General features: G+C 47.7%; 1 protein-coding gene across 4 annotated transcripts in view; it reads right to left on the bottom strand.

Annotated features, from left to right (window-relative positions):
- Nucleotides 1–3773: 3773 nt before the first annotated feature.
- The window catches only part of Slc25a48 (solute carrier family 25, member 48), a 34408-nt gene continuing 13502 nt past the window's right edge, over nt 3774–24679 (bottom strand). For 2 of the 4 annotated variants that reach the window (XM_030247304.1, XM_006517278.4), the window contains 4 exons: nt 12396–12638; nt 11053–11186; nt 5661–5791; nt 3774–4211 (listed from right to left, as the gene is read on the bottom strand). In XM_030247304.1, coding sequence (XP_030103164.1) covers nt 5669–5791; nt 11053–11186; nt 12396–12638 — 500 coding nt within the window. In that variant the 3' untranslated portion in view covers nt 3774–4211; nt 5661–5668. Of the gene's footprint in view, nt 4212–4233; nt 4990–5660; nt 5792–11052; nt 11187–12395; nt 12639–24679 lie in introns of those variants that run through there. The other 2 variants (NM_177809.4, XM_011244532.2) reach the window with 2 other exon arrangements.

The following is a 24679-nucleotide window of genomic DNA, read 5'->3' as shown; positions in this document are numbered from 1 at the left end:
CTCAGGGAAACCAAGCCCAGTGAGCCCTCTCTATGCTCGGCCAGTGGCCAGAAGTCACGCTTCTCTGGGTATACAGCTCCCTGAATGTCACAACTGAATCACATGCTTCTGGAATCTTCTTTGACAACAGTTTAGCACAAAGGATTCTGGGAGTTAGAACCCAGACCAATAACCTGTCCTGTGTCCTGAGCATTCGAAGACCGACTCAGTATTTACATCTACCCCACTCCAAAGCATGCTTATGAAGACACCAAGGGGCAGCTGGGGCTCTCGGGGTTTCACACAGACCAGGCCCAGGGTACACAGATACATCATCCACCCTTTGTCAACCTCCGAGCAGAAAGCTGAGCAGCCCCGAATCGCGGAGGAAGACTGGCTTTTGTTTTTGTTTTTGTTTGTTTGTTTTTTTATAGATGAGGAAAAGAGAAGCCCACGTGGGCAGAACATGTGGAGATTATGCAGATAGGCATTGAGGCTGGAACCCAAGGAAAGGACAGCACCCTGGGGCAAGGCGAACAGTGAGACAGGGAGGGAAGTGCCCAGGACCCATGCTCTACAGGTCACCAGCTAGCAGACAGCCTTGGGATTTAGTTGATGTCTGCTGCCATCAAGTGGTGATTCTATGGCATATCAGCCAAACAGGCTTTTGAGAGACAGTGTCCCACAAGACCAAAATCTAACTTCTTATGACTCTAAGATACTGCCTTCCTCTCCACTCCTGTTTTCTCATGTGCACATGGGATCTCGCAAGGACTGTACAGCAAGCGATGTCTCAGACGAGCAGAAGGGCTTCCAGCTGCCTTCTATGCATTCACTACAGAGGAGTAAACTCTCTGCCTATCTAGGAGCACACAGTGGGAGATCCTGACTGGCCTCTGAACACACCACTCTTCCAACCCAACTGTGCAGCCAAGGCAGGCACCAGGGCACGCCTACACGACATATCCTGGAATGGGATAGAGGAAGTACTCTGGGTCCATCTCGGCATCCTGTAACACACCAGGAGCATCTCCTTGCCAGCACCCTCAGTACCTGCCCGTGGTGCTGTGGTGGGAATGAAGCCAGCCTCTTCCTGTTAGAGTCTAGTAAACTAGAATGAAAACTCTGCTGGGGCTCCTCCGCTCTTACCCCTGGAGACAGTGCCTGCAACACAGCAGGTGCTCAACACACGTGTGATGACTAAGTCACCAGGGGCTCCATAGCCTTGGGTTCAGAGCTGCCCAGGGGAGGGGGCTTTGAACTCCAAGAGCTGTGGAGGATGGATGTGGAGAGAGCACTGTGAGGAAACACCTGTGATCTACACAGGGGAGAGTGGCTATGTCAGCCTCTGGGGTGGGGTGGGGTGGGGGAGGCAGCTGTGATTTGGTGCTCGGTCTAGATCACATAGAGGTGGTGGATCCCCCTACTACCTCTTCCTTGGGGCAAACCAAGGAAAATCTTTTTTTAAAAAGATTTATTTCTTTTATGTATGGGAGTACACTGTCGCTATCTTCAGACACAGCAGAAGAGGGCGTCAGATTTCATTACAGATGGTTGTGAGCCACGATGTGGTTGCTGGGAATCGAACTCAGGACCTCTGGAAGAGCAGATGGTGCTCTTAACCACTGAGTCATCTCTCCAGCCCCCAAGGAAGATCTTAAAGGCTTGTTTACATGGCTGTGAGGACAGTTCCTCACTGGGGTATAAGATCACCCTGGACCACATTTCTGCGTGGCTGGTGGTGGCTGCCCAGGTGACAGTGTTGGGCAGGACTCTGAAGCCACATCCAGCCGTGTGTGCTGAGAGGGGTTTGGGGGGTGCGGTAGGTGTGGCTGCTGCAAGCACACATGTGGACGCATGCCACACAATAGCAGTGCTACCTCCTAGGTGGTTCCCAAAGGAGGTAAGACAGATGCACGACGTCACACTGGAAAGCAGACTGTGCCTTTTATTATGATTTCCACATAAAAGTCATGTCCACAGAACACCCACCCCTGCAAGCTCTGGCTGTCACCTGCCACGCAACGACACCATCACATGACACTGCTCAGGCTTGGGAGAGAATCTTTGGATATTCCTATCCTATATGTTCTTTTCTAGACACCGAGCCCTCCCTCTCAATCTCGAGGACCGGGAAGAAAATGACACACACTGGTTTCTCTCTGGGATGGCAACATCTCCACAGACCTAAACTGGATAGAGAGGAAGGTGACCAAGATCTCTCAGAAGCCAGGGAGAGAGCTCTGCATGTCACACAGAAACAACCCAAGGGGCTTACGGTGCTTTTATTTGGGAGCGCAAGTCTATGCTGGGTTTTCATCATCCGTGGGCACAGAATGTCTTGCCTGTTTTTCTCAGGTGCTAATCCAGAGCTGAAAGAGATGGTGGCTGCCTGGTCCATGGTCTGCTGCTTCCTTCCATCATTAGACTGGGGAGAGAAACAGTCTGCAATCATGGAGGGAGGGAGTCCAAGCTCAGGATGATGGCTGTGGCCCACCTGGCACTGGGCAGAGATGGCTGGGTCTTCCTACTCTCCAGTAATTTGTTCTTGCTGGTTCTACAGGTGTTGTCAGCATCTGCCTCGGGATGAGGTCTGTTCAGATTACAGTAGCCCTGAGAGGAGAGGGGCCACATAACGAGTTCTCTTTTTTCAGCCAGCAGGATCTAGGCTTGGACAACCCACCCGGAGATGGCTCTCATGCCACAGAGATGCGGTAGTGATCACCACGTGCTGCAGTCAGTCAGGAAGGCTGTGTGGGATTGCTTGTAAATGTTCAAACAAGGGGTCACGGGAAGAGCGCATCTCCTTTCTTTGGTTATGAAGCTCCTTGTAAACAGAAAGCAAGCTCCCAGGTTTAGAGGATACACATCAGGGCAGAGTATAGCACAGCTCCGTTCTAGGAAGGGATCTGCTACCAGGATCCTGAAAGGGCATGGACTGATAACACAGGACTCATGAGGAAACCTAAGGATGGTTTATGAGTGACTGGGACCCTCTTCCTCAAGCCATCCCCATGACAACGAACTACCCCATACAGGGCTGACCACTGAGCTTCACGGCTCTGCTATGAGTAGCATGGAAGGACACAGAACTAGGGATGGACAGGAAGGAAGGTGCCATCTCCCCGAGACTCTAGGGAGTCCTCTATCCCAGGTATGTATTTGGAAACAATTTTTATTGACCCTATGCCTGGGACTTTGGAGACCGTCCCCATCCCACCATTTCTTAGGGTCTCCAATGAGTGTTCCAAGGTCATCTGAGATACACCATCTCCTCCATTTTGGGGACTAGGTGAGGAGGGCGGCGTTGCTGTTCACATCTTCAAAGAGTTCACATTTGTGCTGCAGACGGTGGCCTGTTCCAAACCTTTGTAAGTTAAAGCTCAGGCTTGCTGGCAGGCCTGGTGTCCGTGGCTCCTGGTTAGAACAGGATGTTAAACACCTTGTTCAAGGCTGTGCTGCTAGCTGGGCGGTGGTGGCGCACGCCTTTAATCCCAGCACTTGGGAGGCAGAGGCAGGCAGATTTCTGAGTTCGAATCCAGCCTGGTCTACAGAGTGAGTTCCAGGACAGGCAGGGCTACAGAGAGAAACCATGTCGGGGACGGGGGGGGGGGGATGGGGGGGGATGGGGGGGGATGGGGGGGGATGGGGGGGATGGGGGGGGATGGGGGGGATGGGGGGGGATGGGGGGGATGGGGGGGATGGGGGGGATGGGGGGGATGGGGGGGATGGGGGGGGAGACTATGCTGCTGGGTCACTCTGTCCCACTTGAGACAGTCTCTTCCAGCTCTCACTGCTGCTGCTTAGAGGGTTTATTTTGTTTTGGTTTTGTATTTTTTTCCTAAGGAGACGGGTTTCCCAACCCTTTGCAAGGGAGAGGACATTCAGAAAGGAAAGCTTCCAGCTGGCGTGGATACCGTGCCTCAAATGCCACGAGTTGGCTCTCTAGAAACTTCCTCCAGCCACCTTAAAGAGCCAGTCCTCAGGGTGGCCAAGAGTGGCCTGGTGTGACAACAAGGACAAGTACCCAGTCACTCCAGGATCTGAGGTCTTGCTTCTAAAGCCATTTTGTAGCTGAAGATTTAAACCACGTGACGCGGACATGGTTCTGGGCCATTAGGCAGGAAGACAGCTGCGCTGTGCAAAGTCGGCTCTGGGTTTCAGGCTACAATTGGACCTTATGGTGATCACAGGAATTCTTGCTTTGCTCTTTCTGTAGTTTCTATATTATCCTACAACGCAAAAACACATTGATTTTGTTGCAGGATTTAAAACATTTATTTTTCCCTGTTGGAGATCTAGTGGGGGTGGGGGTGGGGTGGGCGGGGGATGTCTGTACACAGCATTAGGAACGAAACTGTGGTTCTGCTCTGCCCTGCCTTGACCTGGACTTCATCCAAACACAAGGACGCTTCACCAAGAGCTTTAATCTTGTGAAATGTGCAACTACCCTCTTTTTATTTTATATAAAGGGGGCAAAGAGCCGGCGAAGCTGTGAGTGTTGGAATTCTAGTGAAAGGCTGCAAAGGTTTATTTAAGGCCAGCTTCTAGGTTCTCTGTGGTCAGCCTGGCTGCGGGCCCTCTCTGCTTGCATCTAGGACCCAGCATGCTGCACTGTCTGCCTGTGCTTCCCAGCAGCCCCTGCAGTGTGGGGTTGGAGGATATAAGTCAGGGCTTCTAGGCTTCCCTAATGGTGGCCATCCTCCTTGGAAGAACTGGTTGGCCACGGAGGCAGAGTAACAGGCTTCTCGCTGATGTGAAAATCCAGTGACCGATTCCCTCCATCTTTGGAGCTTGGCAAGTGACACATTAGAGCCCAGGAAGGAGCAGCAACAGCGGGGAGAGACAGTGCTGAGTCACCATCATGAAAAGGGTGGAGAGAGGAGACCTGTTGTCCAGGGCCATCCACTGGGAAGAAAGCAGGGCAACCGGGGCAGCTAGGGGGTGGTCCTTAGTAGGTAGACCACATCTCAGCAAAAGAATCAAGCTGCCTTCCTGGAGGAGGAGTCCCTGGAGGACAAATAACTGGTGAAACCAAGACCAAGAGGGAGTTGGCTCAAGGCACCATGGGAATACAGACGGGAGGGCGTGGCGGTTAGGGGTGGCAAGAGGTACAGGCAGAAGTGGGGTGTTCAGGATGGGGGGAGCCTGACTGGAGGATGAGGTGGCAAGATGAACTGACTTCCAGGAACTGCTGAGAGCATTTGAGCAAGCAGTCAGCTGTGCAGAGCTATACTGATCCTTCCTTGTGAGAAAGGAAAAGAGGAGACTCCGATTGTAAGTGGCCATCCTTCAGAGCTTTGCAAAGGAGCAAAGCAGGCTTAGTCGGAAGAGGGGAGATGGCCTTGTGTGAGCTTGGGGTGGCCACTGGGGATAGTGTCCACAGATCATAGATCACTATGTTTAAGAAAGAGGCTATAAGCACTTCTCTCCAAGGGCTGCGGAAGCTGCGAGGGGGAACCAGAGCAGGTGACATGGCTGTGAGCTGTGCCCAGCTTAGTCACTGGAGGCCCACACACCACTGCCAGCCACGGCTACTTCAGAATTGCAATGTGATGGTGAGAAGGCAGGCCTCTCTGCTCCTAGACTTGCCAGGGGGACAGAGGGGCACTTCAGAAACAGTTTCACCAGGAAGAATGGAGGCCCAGCTCCAACCCTGGCTAGAAAGAAAGCACACTGACCTGATACCTCATTCGCTTCTCACAGTGTGCTCTCCCCGGAGCGCCTTCAGTGAGAGCTCATACCCGAGGAACATGGCCGCACTCATGGGGAAGCCGCGCACAGCATTCACAGTGATGCCCCTGAAAAACACCTTTGTGGGGGAGAGGGGGATTATGCCAGGGTTAACTCTCCAAGTGTCAACCCACGCTCTTGGCAACACTGCCTCTGAGGGTGAGGGGGGTGACTGCAAGGTAGCCCAGTCCTGGACTGACTGGAGCCCAAAAGATCTGAATGTGGAAAGACCCTAGCAGGTTTCCAACTCACAACACCTGTGATGGCGCCTGGCCTCATGGGCTCTGATGCGCATGCGCTGAAGACTTCCGAAAACTGAGGTCCAAGCAAGTCTATACTGGTATGGCTATATGCACCTATGTTTGTTCTCTCTGTCTCCCTGTCTCTCACTGTCTCTTTCTCCCTCCCTCCATCTTTTCCTTCCTCTCTCCCTCTTTTCTCTTCCCTCCTCCCTCCCCCACGGGGCTGGAATCTGGTTTTAAAAAAAGCACCCAGCCATGTACAATGATAGTGATGGTGCTTTCTGAAACATCCCTAAAGTGGTGGTAGAGGATAGGACAGATCAAGGACAATGCTTAAGATCACAGGCATGGATAAGGTGACACCATGGGTAGGTGACAACCTCTCTAATTATAGTATGTAGAGACAATCTCTTGCACTGTGTGGAAGCATCACCTGTCAATAAAATGCTACTGGCCTATTAGCATAGGCAGGAAATAGGGAGGTGGGAGTTCTGGTACAGAGAGAAGATTCTGGGAGATGGTCAGGGCAGGAGATTTTCCCCAGACTCTGAGGAGGAGACAGATACATGAAACTGACAAGGACATACCAAGTCATATGACACATTTAGAATAGAATAAATTGGATTATTGAGATATGAGCTAGTCAGGGAACAGAGCCAATGATATTGGGCTAAGCATTTATTCCTATATAAGAAGTCTTAGAGTCATTACTTTGGGAGACAATGTGGATAAGTGGAAAAACACGAGATTACTAGTGTATTTAACTACAATAGTGGCAACATTGGGCCACTAAAGGGTGTTCCAGGGAACAACCCAGACAATGCTTCTTAAAGCCTTCCCTAGTACCCATTGAACCAGTGGGCACCCAGTGACTGCTCATCACCTGTGGGAGCTGAGGTGGCATGGTCTGAATGGAGAAGCTGCTAGCCTCTGCCTCACAGCTGTGTCTGTGTCACAAGACACGGGTATCATGACTGGTCACTTGTGTTTTGTCTTCTATCCCTAGGTAATGCTTCCCATGAGCTCCTGGCACCCCACATCTTTCTGCTTTGTGCCAGGTAGCTACAGAGAAATGTGGGCAAACTAGAGCCTCTTAGATAAGCCCAATCTGGAGCAATGGCAATGACGGGATCAGAGAGGGGTCTAGGGAGCTGCCCCTTAAGGCCTAGTCTGGAAACTGCACACTCAAAAGGTAAACCCAACCCAAAGCAAGATCAGAGAGCTATCAGGAAACGAACTGCACCTTCTCTTACACTGAATCACTTCAAAGCTTAAGACACAGAGTGGCTCATTTTCAGAAAGAGGCAAACATCCGTGCATGTGCCCACTAGCAGCCACAGGATGCAGCTCAGTCTAGGAGAGGAGTTGATGGGCCACATCCTGGTGCCCTACACATCAGGCAGACCCATGTGGGATGTGGGCAGTGCTGGCACTCCCTTCTCATGCCTGACTGTCTTGGAATTCTTCAGGATCATTCAGAGTGACTTGAATCCAGCTCCAAGGGGAAATTTCCATGCTGGTGCCCAGACTCCCTGGAACCTTGGCTTGAGTCGGCTCCAAGGCAGTACCAGGCGCACCTGGCCTTGGAGCACAGTTTGCCTCACAAAACAACATTCAAGACACTGGGGCCAAGGCGTTCCTCATGAAACCTCCATAGTTACCTGCTACCGGCACGAGCCTCATGCCTGTGATGGATGGCCCTCTTGTCCCAGTCTTGCATGCTCTCTGACTGCCTGTCCCATCTACCTCTCTAAGCCACCTCTGGTCTCTGCTTTGGATGCTCCCTAGACCTGCTTGCAGCCTCTGTCTATCCAAGCATGGCCATGCCAGAGTGGACAGCAGCACCTTCTTGATCACAGGATGCCCTCATTGTTCCTCATGGTCCAGGACTCGGTAGACCCTGACAGGGTAAGGAGCACGGTCTGTGGGTGTGGTTTTCCCTGGTCTCAGCACTCGTGGGGCCTCGGTCTTGAGTAGACCTTCTATAACTGCTTATTAAGCGAGCCCCTGAAGGATGAGCGAGTGCATGGACGACAAGGATAAGCAAGTGCATGGGTGAACAAAGAGGACCCAGTGCCGAGGGATTCCTCGCAGTAGTAGCTGTGAGTGTTCAAGTAGTGTTAGGACCTCAGACCCCTAAGGGGCAGGACCACCAGGCCACTGACCCTGGCCCCTCACAGCCCCTGATTACCACAAACTCTTCTCCCAGCACTGTTCCAGGCTCATCAAACCACCAAGAACCCAAGGCTTGGCCTCCTCAGTTCAGAGCTAAAGTCTCCTTTCAGGAGACGGCTCGCACGGCCCAAGACAACCTTCTAAGCATGCAGAGAATGGGACCAAAGCATCAGGTATTACTTTGGTTGTAGGTTAGTGGTGGGTTCCTAAACCCTGGGCTTCTGGGTTTCTCCCTTGAGATATGAAGACCAGACCAACCTGCCACACGAGTCCTCTCTGCGTCTGTAACTAATAACCCTGAAGTTTAACAGTCCTAAAGCTCAGGTCAGTAAACGGCTTAATTTCTAGTCACCCGTCTACTTCAGGAGCTCTGTCGGCATATATAGCCCAGAACTGCATCCTTCCAGGCAGGGATCTCTACCCAGAAGGCCTTGAAACCACAGACAGGTCCTCCACCTGCTCGGGGCTCAGGACTGAATTTGCTTCTCACATTGCCAACATATGTAGGTAAGAGCCCCTGGCACAGCAGTTCTCAACCTTCCCAGTGCTGTGACCCTTTATTACAGTTCCTCGTGTTGTAGTGACCCCCCCAATCGTAAAATTATTTTTGTTGCTACTTCATAACTGTAATTTTGCTACTGTCATGAATTGCAATGTAAATTTCTGATATACAAGATATTTGATAGGTGATCCCTGTGCAAGGGTCAGTGAACCCAAAGGGGTCATGACCTACAAGTTGAGAACTACTGACTAATCTAGACTATTGGCCACTCCAGGGGGTACAGTCTGGGGAGTTTATAGAAGAATTAGACAACCTGCCCTGTCCACAGACTATAAAACTAAATATGGATAGCAGAGGGCTCTGGTGCACACACACACACACACACACACACACACACACACACACAAGCAAAATGAAGACAGCTCTAGTAGACAGGAAACACTCATGTAACACAGAGTAAGCAACAATATAAAGCACAGGAAAGACAAGGTCACAAGTTCAACTGGCCCTCACTTCCATGCACAAAACTGCAATGTCCAGTGTTTGCAGACCACTGGGGTAACACCATAGAAGATATACAGTGCTATTGCACACAGAGGGGATAAAGACAGTCTCCATAATGATAGCATTGGAAAAGAATAAATGACACAGAGGAACAAATGAAGATTGAGCTAGGAAAGGAATCCATCCTGTCCAGCACAGCAAATCAGCAAAACCCCATTACTAAGAGGGAAACAGAAAAGGACAGACAATAATCCAACCAATCAGAAAAACAACAAGATGGCAAGAATCAGTAAGCTCCTCTCAATACTAGCCTAAAATGTAAATGCCATCAACTCATGAATACAGAGATTTGGACATCTGACTGGACGGAAAGATCAGCCCAGCTGCCTGTTGTCTGCAAGAAACACACCCCACACTCAGAGTCTAAAGGCAGAGGACAAATGCTAGCTGGCCTAGACTGGAAGGTAAAAGTCAGCTGGCGTGGCTATTCTGCTATCTGATAAGATAGACAGACATCAAACCGAAACCAGAAGAGATAAGAAGGTCGATGCTTATGAAGGAAGGGGACAGTCCATAAGGAAGACATAGCAATTGCACCAGATGGCACTCAATTTTGAGAATAAACACTAGAGGAAATTACAGGTCATACAGATCCTGATATAATAATAGTGGGTACTTCATTAAGTATCCCACGTTCATCTAAAGATGGACCACCAACCTAAAAGTAAAAAAACAAAACAAAACAAAAATCAAAAGCCCTCCACCTTCCATTACAAGATAGATTAAATGGATTTAACAGACATCAATGAGATATTCCACCCAATGGATATGGAATATACGCTTTTCTAAAGAGCTGGAGGAGCCTTCTCTAAAATAGGCCACATTCTAGGACACAAATTAAATCCTGGCAAATATAAAAGCATAAATACAGTCTCTGTTTCTTATCAAGTCATAGTGGAATAAAACGAAAATTCAACAGCAAGATAAAGCACAGGAGCAGTGAAGACGCATGGAGATCAAACAGTACGCTCACCAACGATTCGTAAATGTTCACTGAAGAAACCAGGGGGAAATGTAAAAATCCCTCGAATCAGACGAAAGGGAAAAGCACCCATAGCTAGGGATGCTGACTTACAGGAAACCGAGCAGTTAGAGATAAATACCCTAACAGTGCACTTCAAAGTTTAGAGAAAAAAAAAAAAAAACAAGAATTAGCCAAACCCCCAAGCAGTGAGCAGTAAAATAAATAAATATATAAATAAATTGTAAAGGTCCGGGCAAAAATTAGTGAAATGGAAATTTAAAAAAAAATCATCAGTCAAGGAGTTGGTTCTCTGAAACAATAAGCAAGACTGGCTACACACACACACACACACACACACACACACACACACTGAGAGAGAGAGAGACAGAGAGACAGAGACAGAGAAACAGAGAGAGACAGAGACAAAGAGAGACACACACAGAGAGAACGTTTTTCTGAAATCTACAATGAGACAAGGGTGTCCACTCTCTCCTCTCCTGTTCAATACAGTGTTTGAAGTCTTCACTGGAGTATCAGGACAAGAGAGGAAATAAAGAATATAAATAGAAAAAAAAAAGTCAAGTTGTCCCTATTTGCAGATTAGCATGATCTTATCCTTAAAAACCAAAGTATTCCACCCCAAAACTTGATCCATATTTTGAGCAAATAATCAGGGTACAAAATCCAGTAGTGATTCTATATACTAACAAATAAACTTGCTGACAAAGAAATCAGGAGGTGGGGTAGGGGAGAGGTCCCATCTACAAACTTAACCAAGAACAGGCTGGTAACCTCTAGCACCTGCTCTCCCAGTATCCTCCTCTAGCCTCACCAGCAGCAGCCTCACCCTCTGCCAGGCTGCTGCTGACCCAGGGCGGCTGCGTGCAGCTTACCTTAAAGCCTTCTTGCTGGTAACTCTGGGAGATGCAGTCCACGACTCCTCTGTATTTGTTTAAATAGACCCCATCTGCTTGGATTCGACTTTTCACGACATCCATTGGAGTTGCTGTCCCCCAGGAAATTGCCCCTGGGAAGTCAGAGAAACCACTTGTGTCAGAGCTTTCTGTCTGTCTTGGGTCTTCAAGGCCTGGCTTCCTGAAGATGCTGTCCTCCAATGCCCCCTCCCCCATCCCATCCTCATAAGTGGTGGGGGAACATGACTTCTGATCCTCTCTCTCCACCCACTCGTGGACCTAGTGGAAGCCTCCCACACCTCCTCTGTAAACTGGGCAGCAGAGTTGTGTTTATGAGGCCGGCAGGAGACTGAAGCAAGAGATCGGACCATGTCGGAGCTCCCCACACAGAAACATTATCAGTGGAATAGCGACTGCTTCTGTAGTCTCCCAAGCAGGCAGAGAGAGCCCAGCGTGAGACCTGTGACCAAAGGCTTGCAGTTATGGCTAGGTTTGAGTCTGGGGGAACTGAACAAAGCCCGTCTGTCACAAAGACTGATCACTGAGAAGGGCCAGCCTGGGAAAATGGAAAATGTGTAAAATCGTCTTTAAACCTGTGGCATAAAACTGAGAGAACACACAGAGGGGTCGTCCTTGCAGGATCAGCTTGAAAATTCCAGTCTGAGCATTTGTGTGACTTTAAAGGGTTAGGGAAATAGGGAAAAAGGAGGAGGAGGGGAAGGAGGAGGAGGAGGAGGAGGAGGAGGAGGGAAAAAAGGAGAAGGAGGAGGAGGAGGCCTGAGAGGCAGTAGGGAGCCACATCAAAGAAGGCATGTGGCAAACCACTTAGTGCATGCTGACTTCCCTCTGAATGAACTGGGGTTGTGGCCCAGGTGACAAAATGAGCAAGTGTGGCTAGCCTTGGATCTCTGTGACTGTCGGACCCCTGGGTATCTCAGGGCAATGCGGAGATTGGATCCCCCTGACCCCCGTACCTAACAAGCCTGACATTTAGCAAAAGTGAACAGAGATAATAGCTTCTCCCATAGCAGCTCAGCAATGCCTGCCACAGAGAACATGCTAGAATGCACCCATTGCCTCAAAGTCCAGTGAACTCACACAGAGACTCTCATAGCCCTGGAGAGAAGGATCTGGGAGGTCAAAGGGCCGTTCTCTCTACTAGGTGTGGCACAGAGTCAGTGAAAGGAAGGCTCCTGCATATTTGGCTGGATGAGGCCCATCTCCTTAGGACCGGGAAAGTTGTGGTAGGCTCCTCTATACTCTACCATTACTGTGGCAGGCCCAGGACCCAGGGATGGGACTTCCGTGGCTGGGGTCCTTACCTGCAATGCCCCCTGCCAGCCAAGCTGCATAGGGGCTGGGCCCTGTGCAGGCCTCAGGTGTGATCCACTCGCTCAGGAACACATAGGGAATAAAGTAGAAGCAATATCCCGGGATGTCTCTCAGCAGCATGGCGCTGGCTCCCCGGTACAGCCCTGTCAGGCCCTCCATCTGCACAATGGTTGCAATGCAGTGCACTGGTCCCTGGTATGCTGCCACCGCCCTGGACTTCAATCCATGGCTAGCTGAAAAGACAGGAAGGAGATGGTGCCAAATGACCAGGCACGTGAGAGACTGGCCAGCCGCTGGCACCACAGCCAGTCTCCTAACAGACAGTTCCCACTCATGTGGCTCGTTCATTTTTACCAAACTATCTGTCACCCTTGGCAACTTATACCAGAATTCTGAGTCTCCAGAAAGGAGCCCTGGCAACCAGATTGGAGACAATATAAGCCAAGTTGCCCTGGAATTCACAGTCTTCTGGTCAACCATCCCTATGCATTTCTAAGCAGCTGTGATTGAAGAAAGAAGACAATCAAGTCAAGCTCTCTCTTGATGGGGAATTAATAGTCAAATTATTTGAAACCAGGCTGTCCTGGATGCAAACCTTCCTCCACCACTTAACAAATGTCGGCGTTTTCTGCTCTTGTTTTCTAGTTCGTAAAAGACAGATCAAGAGTCATGGATACAAGTCAGGTCACATGCCAAGTCCTTGACATGCTGCCTGGAACAGTGTGGGGTTCAATAAGTTAGCAGCTGATAGTCATTGGTAGGGTCCACTGGCTGGCTAGAGGATGGACGTGTTCTGACTCATGCCAGCCCTGGCCTGGGCTGTGCCCTAAAACAGCTGCAAGGCAGCATCAATAACCCTCAACATCAAGGGCCCTGGATTCTGTTTCCTTTTGTAACAGGCCCCAGACCTTAGCATAACCTTCTCCATGATGGAAGTGCCATTCAGGCTGTAAAATTCAGCATGCGGAGAGCACCACCTGCCAAAATGAAAACAAAGACCTAATTCACCAAAGTCCATAGCTTTGGGAAGTCCTTAAATGTAGGAACCTTGATGTTTGACATCTACAGTTCTGCTTCTGTTCTTGTTAGCTAAAGTGTGTCAACCCAAGATCTGGGTTTTGTGCTTAAAATCTCACCCTGAAAAAGGCTCAGGCTACAGTAGAATACCAAACACCAAGTGTAGTCTAATAAAGACTTTCTATTGGCTTAAACCTATACCCAAACACTCTTCTCTGGTGGATACCCAACAACACTTGGAAGCTTGGGGGTCTATGCTGGCTGGTTGTGGTCTGTTTTCTCTTAGCTTGTCTGAGGGTATACAAAACAGTAGAGCAGTAGTCGCTCTGCCATCCGGTCCTCCCAGAGGCTACCCACCATCCTCCCTTAGACTCTCCTCTGCTATGGCTCATAGTCAGAAAGGCCTCTAAGTACAGACACAGTGGTACTCAGTGGTCCTTCTGAAGGGTCCTCCCAGCATGCTGTAGTCAGGATGAATCAGGAGACCCAGCCATGACCACAGCACTGTCTGAGCCACTGGATTCAACCCCTGATCCGGGCATCTGATTGGCTCTTATTGCATGCTTTGGACAGGAAGTGCCTGCCATCCTGGGAGCTCTTTCCATCTCTCCCTCACCCCCATGAGCATTCAGCCTCAAGGGCTATGTGGTTAGGATTGGAGTAAAGGACACGGGCTTTATCTCATCCTTAAAAGTCCACAGGAGCGAGGGAGAGGCTGCACTGGCCTGAGAAACCCATCTGAAAAAACTCCTATGAATGCATTTCCCCGTGGGGGTGTGGGGATGGGGAGGGAGGTGGACGGGGTGGGTAAATGCCACCTTGGGGTGCTTTGAGAAAGAGTAGACATTGTGGCCCTTGAGAGGCCCCAAGAGGTCATTCTTTCCCAAAACTATGATGACATCAGCAGCGTTATCCTGGGAAATTTGCCTAAGACCAAATAGGTGTTGCTGTCTGGCTATGAGAACACTGACTGATTGAGCATGCTCCTCTCTAGGCAAGGCTGGCCTGACCCAGGAGTCAAGGCTCCTCTGAATCAGCTTCCACAGGGTGGCTCTCCGGAGTTACTGATTGAAAGGCTGTGGCCAGATAATGATCTGCTAGTTTGGCGGTGCTGATGCTGTAAGAACTGTTGCCAACCTGACAACTAGCCCTGTGTGTCAGTAAACCCTTCTTCCAGTTTCCCCTTTCCTCCCTTGAGTTAGCAATAAGAAAATCCTCTCACATTCCCCTAAGTGTTATAACATAAGCAATCTAGCCGTGATTGGTGCATAGTATTCATTTGTGGCTATTAAAGCAATATACTAGCCAGTAAAATATATAATATATAGGCTATAATAGAAGTTATAATAGGAACGAAAACAATCACCAGATGCTGACACAGCTCTGCACCAACCCAAACTCGAACTGTTAACACTTGTCAACTTGGCAGTACTGTAACAAAATACCTGAGGTAATTAACTTCTAAAAAGGTTTACTTTGTATCATAGTTTGGGGATGGGGTGAGGCCTTTCAATGGTTTATCAGTCTCATTGTTTGGAACCTGTAGCAAGGCGTCATGGTTACATAAGACAACTTCACACAAGTGTGTAACATCCTTTGAGCATATCAGCCCCTTACCCTGCTGCCCACCCCTCCCTTACCTCTCTATTTCCATTTTCCTTACTCAGCCTTACTTCTTGCATGTCATATATACATATTTGGTTTTATGCACCTATATAAAGTATGAGAGCCACAACTGAGAGAAAACATTGAATCTTTTTTTTTCTTCTAAAACTGACTTAATTTACTTACTAGATTATATCCAGATTTATTGGTTGTCCTATAAATGACATAATGTCACTCTTTGTGGCTCAAACAATTCTACTGTGCACCCAACCACACTTCCTTTGTGTACCCTGCAGTCGCCACCTGGGCTGACCCCATAGCTCATCCACTGTGGCCCTGTTGCAGTAAGCACCGGTGTGCAGGTGGTCCTGTTGTGTGTTGACTTGGTGCTCTTGGCAAACACGCAGGAGTGGTTCAGCTGGCTCAGTTTTAGTTTTTGAGGAACCTCCATAGTGATTTACATTTCTATCAAAAGTTCCCCAGTATCCTACATCTTCCCTAGCCCTTCTTTTTCTTTCTTTCTTTTTTTTTTTTTTTTTGTTGTTGTTGTTGTGGTGGTGGTGGTGGTTTGTTTTGTTTTGTTTGTTTGGTTCTTTGGAACAGGGTTTCTCTGTGTAGCCCTGGCTGTCCTGAAACTCACTCTGTAGACCAGGCTGGCCTTGAACTCAGAAATTCGCCTGCTTCTGCCTCCCGAGTGCTGGGACTAAAGGTGTGCACCACCACTGCCTGGCTGATTTATTGTTATTTAGTTATTTGAGATCTTTCTATAACCCAGGTATTAACCCTCTGTTAGATATCTAGCCACCGAGGATTCACTTCCTTCCTGCGGGCCGTCCCTACACTCGACTATTTCCTTGTTATATAGAAGCTTTTTTAATTTTATGAAACCTCACTCGTCGATTGTTAGCATTATTCCCTGAGCGACCAGGGTCCCATTCAGAAAGTCTTTGATAGGCCAATGAGGTGGTTCAGTGGGTAAAGATGCTTGCTGCCTAGACCAATGACCCCAGTTGCATCTCCTAGGACCAACGGAATGGAGAGCTCCCGTAACTCTTCTCACATGCAGTATGGCACGTGTCTCCTCCAACTCTAAATAAATATAATTGAAAATCAGAAAGTCCTTGCCCATGCTGATGTCTTAAAGTGTTCTGATTTTTTTCCTCTAATGCTTCCAGGGCTTCAGATCCTACATTAAAGATCCATTTGGAGTTGATTTTTGTACCGGGTGAGGGAGAGAGAGTACAGTTTCAGTCTCCTTAATCTAGCTATCCAGTTTTACCCGCACCATTAGTTGAAGAGGCTGTATTTTTGTCTAATATTTATTTTTGGCATCTTTGTCAAAACTCTATTACCCATAGTTGTGAGAGTCTATAGATGGGTCCTCTGTGCTGTCTGGTCTGTTCTTCTGTTTTGTTCTGGTCTATTCTATGGGCTACATGGTTGTTTGTTTTTTGTTGTTTTTGTTTTGTTGTTGTTCTTATGACTCTGTAGAGCAACTTGAAATCAAGTTTGGTGATATCTCCAGGGATTTTTGTTTTGTTTTGTTTTGTTTTTTGGAGGGGGTTTTAGTTTTGGTTTTCGTTTTGTTTTGTTTTGTTTTTCCTCCCTTAGAATTATTTGACTTTCTGGAGACCTGTGCCTCCATGGGTATCTTAAGATTGGGGTTTTTTTCCCCAATTTCTGTAAAGAATGACACTGGAATTTTTTATAGGTTTGCCTTTATATATGATTTAGTGTTTCTCTAGCTTTCAATGTTTTCTTTGCTCTCTTGGTTTAATATTATAACTGAAATGTGAAGTCAGAGAGTTCTTTCCTGGTCTTGTCTGTTTACTATTCTAAATGCCTCCTGGTTCTATGGTCATCTGTTTCTCTAGATTTGGGGAATTTTGCGCTAGGGTTTTGTGGAACACATTATATATATCTTTAAATTGAAGTTCTATCACCCATGACTTACAATTTTTTCATAACTTATACATTTGATCTTTTAATGGTGTCTAATAGATTTCATGTGTTCTATCCATATTTTACTGCTTTATCTTTGTCAGTGTCCACATGTTTTAATATCTGTTTTCCACCCCTGACAATCTGCCTTCTATTTGGTTCATTCTGTTAGTGGGGCTTTGTAAAGAAGGGGTTTTATGTTTGGTTGTTTTGGTTTGGTTTTTGACTTACTAAAACCTCCATTTCTTAAATTCCAATTTAGCATTGAGTTCCTACGTCAAATCCTGTTTGACTCTCTTCATTTATTTATTTAGATTCTACTTCAGTTCATTTGATAGTTTACTTGTGTCCTCTGATTTCATTAAACATTTTTTTTATAATGCTTTCTTGCTTCTTACATAGCCTGTGCTGGGACTTAGGCATCTGGGCTTTTGTGTGTGGGTTAGATGTTATCAGCTATATTATTTCTGTTGAGTTATCCACAATGTTCAGTGTGGGGCCAGAGTACGGCAGAGTGGGTGTATAACTCAGCAGTTAAACCCTCAATCCATGTGCATAAGAGCCACCAGGCACCTTCTATTACTCCAAGAGTGTGAGCTACACAAACAACCACAACAGTTGGCTAGGACCGCTACATAAACGTCACACTGACCAGTTGAAAATATCCATCCCTCTGGCTTCAATAATAATTGAGGGATAAACAACAAGGGTCGAGTGGCATCAACAAGAGCCTGGGTTGCTGAGATCAGCAGCCAAGGGAATCGGGCTGGGGAGCAGAGTTTCATCAACTGAGAAAAAAAAGGCTGAAATGAAAAAGCAGCCGAGAAAAAGAAGCTGGGGTAACTTCAGGGTGCACCGAGCTCAAAGATCATTAAAGCCACGGAAGGCATAAGAAGAGAAAGCACAGGGGGCAAGAGAGAAGAAATGACATAGGAACGAATGAGGGAGAACAATAGCGGCTCACAGAAAGAACAGTAGAGCATTGACTCGAGAGCAAGTGGAAAAACCCAGGACAATCATAAAACCTAACCAAGCAATGGACAAACCCGAACAAGAGGACTGTGATACAATCTCAGAAACGCCAAGGTTACACATTAACAAAGGTTAAAAGCAACAAAGAAAGAAAAAATAAAAGCAGCGCATCAGAAAGCCCAGTAGATTGAAAATCAGTCAGTGTTTCTTCCTCCAGGTGGGGTGGGTTTTAAACTCAGTCCCTGCTACGACGTTTCCTGGGGCGAACTGCTAACAGGAGGAAGCGCAGTTTGCAATGACAGTTCAAAGCTATAACACCAGGTTTTAGAGTACGCGTTGCCCCAGGAGAGTTTAGACAGGCTCCCTTTCAGACTGAGTTTCAGATGCAACTGTGAGGCTGATGGGGCATGGAGTTCTCGGTCCAGGGAACTGCCTCTCTCTGGCTCCTGTTCTCATTCTGCAGCTGCGACAGCACAGGGGGGATGCAAAGGACACACCCACTCCACCCCCACCCAGCATCACAGCACACACTTGGGACCCAAGATTTCACAGCCGGGACTGATGTCCCAGGTCTTCTACCCATGGTGCATCTGACCCTTAGTCCTGCCACATATATAGAACACTTCTCTCTGGCTGCATAACTTTATCATATGACCTATTTCAGGTGGGCTGCATGCAGCAAATGTCTAACCCTAAATACTTCTGAATGAACACATATCCTGAGGGTTGGGGTGTCATCTTGCTAACCTTAGTAATCGGATTCATTCTACACTGATCATACCCTTATCTAATCTAACATCTATCATAAAGCTGCAATTTGACCTCTTGATATCCCTGATAGCATTTTCCTCCTCCAGGAATGAATCTTGGCTTCCCATCTACGACATTCTCATGACACCCACGTTCAGGAGGGGACAGCCTCTTCTTGCTATAGAACGATCCTCACCCAGGGAGTGTCTGGGGTTCCTTGTTCTTTCAGTGAAGTGCTCGGCTCCCAGTTTCTTCATGATTTTCTTACCTCCTTTTCCTGAGCCTCAGTTTTAATCAGTTTGATTCTAAATTTACACTTAATAAAAAGCTTATCTCGGGCTGGCAAGATGGCTCAGTGGATAAGAGCACTGACTGCTCTTCCGAGGTCCTGAGTTCAAATCCCAACAACCACATGGTGGCTCACAACCATCTGTAATGAGATCTGATGCCCTTTTCTGGGGTGTCTGAAGAGAGCTACAGTGTACTTAGAATATAATGATAAGTAAATCTTTGGACCAGAGCGAGCAGGGACTGAGCAAGTGGGGCTGACCGGAGCAAACGGATTAACCAGAGCAAGCAGAGGTCCTAAAAATTCAGTTCCCAACAACCACAAGAAGGCTCACAACCATCTGTTCAGCTACAGTGTATCATATACATAAAATAAGTAAATCTTAAAAAAAAAAAAGTTAATCTCTTCCGTGACGATCGCACGCACCTATAGAGCCACACCTACCAAGACGCTCCACAAACTGCACTGCTCTCCTGATAAGCTCAGGTTAAAGAACGCCACGCTATCTATCATCCAGGAAGTGCTCTCGAAGCAGGAAACCACCTCCGGGGCGGTGCCTGTTTAGCATCCACTTGCACGGGTTCAATGGCATGCATGGTTTACCATCAGGACCACGAAGAACGTGTCACCGGCTGCAGAAAATTGCAGTGCTAGGCCCATGTGAAAACACATCACAGTACTTACAATGGCCAGGATGAAGACTTTGAGTTATATTTATCAACTCAGCAGCAATGGTAAGAGCCAGGGAAAACTATACCAGGTCAATACTCAGCTGCTGAGTAGGTTTTAGATTTTTTTTCCCAGAAAACAATGGGAGTTCCAAAAGGTTGATCATGCAGCACTCTGAGCTGTATACCTTGGCCCAGAGGGTGTGGCTTGGAGTCCCTACCACTGGCTGCCGAAAAGCCCTGGGTGAGAGTCCTCTGTAGCTCTAGCACAGACTATGGTAAGTGAAGGCGAAATGTGAATGATTCTTATAGGCTGATTTGGGAGATAACAGGAAAATGGCTCTTAGAAATATGTGTGCTTGAATTTCCTAGACCAGCATGCCATTTGCCCAGTGTGACTAAGGAGAGATACAGGATGCTGAATCCCTGCTCAGTCACTAAACTGCTGATGCCCCGCCAACATCTTGAGCCTCCCAGGGGTAGGAGTTGGGGGCCCATGTATGTGGAAGGATTAACATATAGCAATATTTTCTTCTAAAATAAAATATTTTAATATCTCTAACCATACTTTTTATATTGAGGACTGTCATAAAAAAATGAACTTCTGATTGTTTCTTAACATGAATGCTTCGTCGCGGAGACAGAGCCGCTAAGACTGATACTTTCCCTAAATCAAAAACATGTTACCGTCCTCTAATTGGTATAGATTATAGATCTCAGAAGGCCTACAGCCCCATTGACACATAACTGCCACACCACTGGTTCCCAGCCTTCTTGATGCCCTTTAATACAGTTCCCCATGCTAAGATGACCCCCCCAACCATAATATTTTTTTCTCATTGCTACTTTGTAACTATAATTTTGCTACTGTTAGGAATCGTAATGGAAATGTCTGATGTACAGGATGTTTGATATGCAACCCCCAAAGGAGTCATGACCTACAGGTTCAGTAGGGCAGTCGCTGTCCTACTCAGAGACTGGCAGGACGTTTGAGACAAGAGAAAGGACACGCTGCTACATTCACTTTCGCCCTGGGGTGGGAGCCCCACATAAATCTACAGGTCTACATCATCAGTTTTGGTCCCTGTCATGACTGCTTTTGACAGTGGCTAACTGGTCCTGTGGCTCTTCAGCAAGTGTCCTGATTGCTGGCCTCATCTCTGGCCGTCCATCTCTGGTCTCTCTCATCCCTCTGCAGGATGCTGTTGTGCTTGTTTGGTTTTGAGGTGGGTAGATATCTGGATTTGACATTTCTATTTCCTTGTATGCTGTCTCATTCTTGGGTCCCGTTACGTTTTCTTGTTTGTTTTTCTGTCAAATTGCATGGGCTGGGATCATCTAGGAAAAGGGATTCTCAGTTGAAAAGAGATCTCCATCAGATTGCCTGAGTGACATTTTCTTGATTAACAACTGATATGGGCCTAGCCCACCAAGAGTGGTGCCATTCCTGGGTTGGTGGTCTGAGGTGGCATAAAAAAAGATTCCAGCTGAGCAAGCCGTGGAGTGTGTGCTAGCTACTTTTATGTCAACCTGACACACAAACAAGACTTATCTGAACAGAGACGATCTTAATTGGGAAAACACCTCTATAAGATCTGGCTGTAAGGCATTTTCTTAATTAGTTATGGATGAGGGGTGGCCCAGCCCATTGTGGGTGGTGCCACCCCTGTGTGGTCCTGGGTCTATAAGAAAGCAGGCTGACCAAGCCATGGGAAGCAAGCCAGTAAGCAACACCCCTCTATGACTTCTGCACCAGCTCCTGCCTCCAGGTCCCGGTTCTGCTTGAGTTTCTATCCTGACTTCCCCTAGTAATGGACTCCAAGCTGGAAGTGTAAACTGAATAAGCCCTTTCCTCCCCACCTTTCATGGTCATGGTGTTTTGTTGCAGTGATAGAAACCCTGACTAAGACAGAGAGCAAGCCAGTGTTCCTCCATGGGTCTTCTTTAGTCCCTGCGTACAGGCTCCTGCTGTGAGGTTTCTAGCCTCCTGACTTAACTTCATGATGGAATGTAAGATTTCTAGCCTCATGATGGAATGTCGATATGAGAGGAAATAAACATTTTCTCCACAAGTTGCTTTTGGTCATTGTATTATCACAGCAACAGAAAGCAAACACCCTTTCTGGGACAGGACACTTCCTTATGGTAGGAATCTGTAGCCTGAGCCCCGAACACTTCAGCATCATTCCATACCCATTAGACGAGCAGACCTGAGCAGGTCCCCACATCAAGGCCAAAAGTTCATACACTTGGCATTCAACAAAATCCTCCCCTGCCATGTTCTCATCCACAGTCTAAGGTAACAGAGGCACCCCATATGCTCTCTGGGCAAACAAACTGGCTATACCCTCTTAGGAGTGGGCTTGGGTATGAGCAGCCTGGTAGACCCCTCAGATCACATGTCGAGAACTTCTCATCTGGGGTGCACTTTGCTAGCTATTGTTTCTCAAGAGTCTATCTATTTCCCCAGGACCCAGGGGTTCCAAAAGAGTCAGGGGCTTCAGTAGAAAGAACCCTGCATTAAAACACACCAGCATGCCCGATCCTGTTCAGTTAGTACTTACTGAACAACCCATTCAAGGGAACAGACTTCCTAGGTCTTTGTTTCTTTATCTATAAAGAGGGGACAAAGATGAATGGCGCTCTACTTCCTTGGCTTTGTGACATAGGAAGAGAACGTTACAGACACACTTCACTGGAGTAAGTGTTTTGAGACCCCACTCTGCTCAAGAGGCATAGTTACCATTCTTCTGTTTATTGTTCTGTCCTGATAGAATCTGTGATTCTGAAAGTATACCACCTGTCAACTTCACCACCTAAATCAAGGCCACTGATAACTATCTGGGAACAAGAACATTCAAGGCTGGCGTCAAGACATCAGGACAACCCTTAGTCTTGCCCATTGATTTTAAAACAAAACCAAAGCAAAACAATAGCTAACACCACAATGTACCTCCAATGCATGCAACGTTAACTATGATATAGCATGCTGAGTGCACGGCTTTATGCACAGCCACTCTAGGCCTCCTTCCTCCACTTCTAGGCTGCCAGGGCCCCAGCCCTCACTTCCTTTTGGCATCTCAGAGCCTCCTGGAGAAGCACAGCCAGACTATCAAGGGCTGGAATGTGTCTGGGTTTTTTGGGTCTCACCTGTGTCCCCAGAGTTCCTGACTTTCCACATAGTTCTCTTATTTAGAAAGTGAACAGAGCTATCATTAATGATTTTATCACTTAGGGGAGCTTAGAAAATCTGCTGTACTTCCCAACTGGAGAAGAGTAGAGTATATATGGTATGCGTGTGTGTGTGTGCATGTGTGTACATGTGTGGTGTACATGTGTTATGTGTATGTGTGTGCATGTGTGTGTTAGCATGTGTGTGCACATGTGGTGTGCCTATGTGTATACATGTGTGTTGGCATGTGGGTGTGCACATGTTCTGTGCTTGTGTGGTGTGTGTGTGTGTGTGTGTATATATATGTATATATACACACACACACATATATATATACATATACATATATATATGGTGTGCATGTATATACATGTGCGGTGTTCTTGCATGTGTGCAGGTGTGTGTGTGTGTGCAATGTGTGCATGCATGTTTGTATGTTGAACTTGTGTTGTGTGCATGTGTGTGCACCTGTGTGTACATGTGGTGTATATGTGTACATGTGTGTTGGCATGTGTGCATGTGTGATGTGCTTGTGTGGTGTACATATATTATGCATGTATGTGTGTGCATGTGTGGTATCCATGTGTGTGTGCTTGTGTGTGTGCTTGTGTGGTGTGCATATATATGTATGTGGTATGCATGTGTGTATGTGGCATGCTTGTTGGCCACACATGTGTACAGCCACAAAGCAAGGGGATCCCAAGTGGCGCCCACACTGCCTGGAAATGCTGCTGTTGGCAAAGCCATCCTTCAGGAGGGCATGGCCAAAAGCCGAGACTGCACGTTTCAGTCAGCCCCGGCCCTGCTCCGTTCAGTCCACACGTCAGGCCACACAATTGTCTCTTTGAGCTTATGTAACTGAAGTACCTGACAATTTTTAACTGTGATGTCTTACAGGAAGGTCCATTTTTCTGTCTGGTCTTAAAAAACCAGAGGATCCAAACACATCAGACCACAAGATAGCAGCCATGGGGAAACAATGCCCTTAGTTGTCCTGTTGAAGGACACTGCCAAGGTCACCACAACCCCACTACCCCCTCAACCTCCCCACCCCACCCTCGGCAGCTTTCAGATATAGCTGCCACCCACCTTTTGCCTGGGCTGCCTTTTTTTTTCTACCCGCAGAGGGAGGCATACAATGAAGTATGCCCTGGGTTCATGTCTCAGTCAAAAGAGGGAAACTGAGACCGGGAAGAAAGATTGTCTCATCAATATGGGAGGGGGCATGCTTCCTTCGACCCTCTGTTTCCTGTAGTTACTGCCTCCAATGCAATTGTCTGAAATCTCTCCCTGCATCCTTGCTTTCACCCCTGGGATAGGACCAGTTGGGCCTGCCTCATAGCTCCCTGGTGACTCTGTTGTCATTCTATATCCCTTCCACCCTGATGCTGACCCCATCTATTGGAGACAGACACACATCCTCAGAGCAGCCGGGCCTCAGGCCCGCCCTGTGTACGGTGGGGAGCATCAGTCTCATGCTCAGAAGGCTTAGGGTCTGCACCAGACACTGCCAGGACAGGGGGCTTATGGACCTGGGCCAGGATGCTCCTGAGTGAGCTTGTGGGCCTCCTGTCATGTTCCACAGCTGAACCCCAGCCTTAGAGTGCAGAGGGTTCACACAGTGACCATTCTGAAGGCTGCCAGCAAGGGCGGGGTGGTTGGGGGGACTCATCATACATAATACATACACTATGACAGGAAAGACCAGAGATCCAGCCCCTCCATTCTATAGACATGGAGACTTGAGACTGAACCAAGAACAAAACCCACAGAATCGAAATATGTCTCCTCCAGCACTCAAGTCAGCCAAAGGTGACACACAGCGGGTTCCCCTCTCCTCTCTTTCCTCCTCTGTCAAAG

The sequence above is a fragment of the Mus musculus genome, chromosome 13, assembly GCF_000001635.26.
Source record: "Mus musculus strain C57BL/6J chromosome 13, GRCm38.p6 C57BL/6J".
NCBI classification, from domain to species: domain Eukaryota; kingdom Metazoa; phylum Chordata; class Mammalia; order Rodentia; family Muridae; genus Mus; species Mus musculus.
Note: the sequence above shows the minus strand (reverse complement) of the source record. Positions and strands in the feature narration are given on the sequence as shown.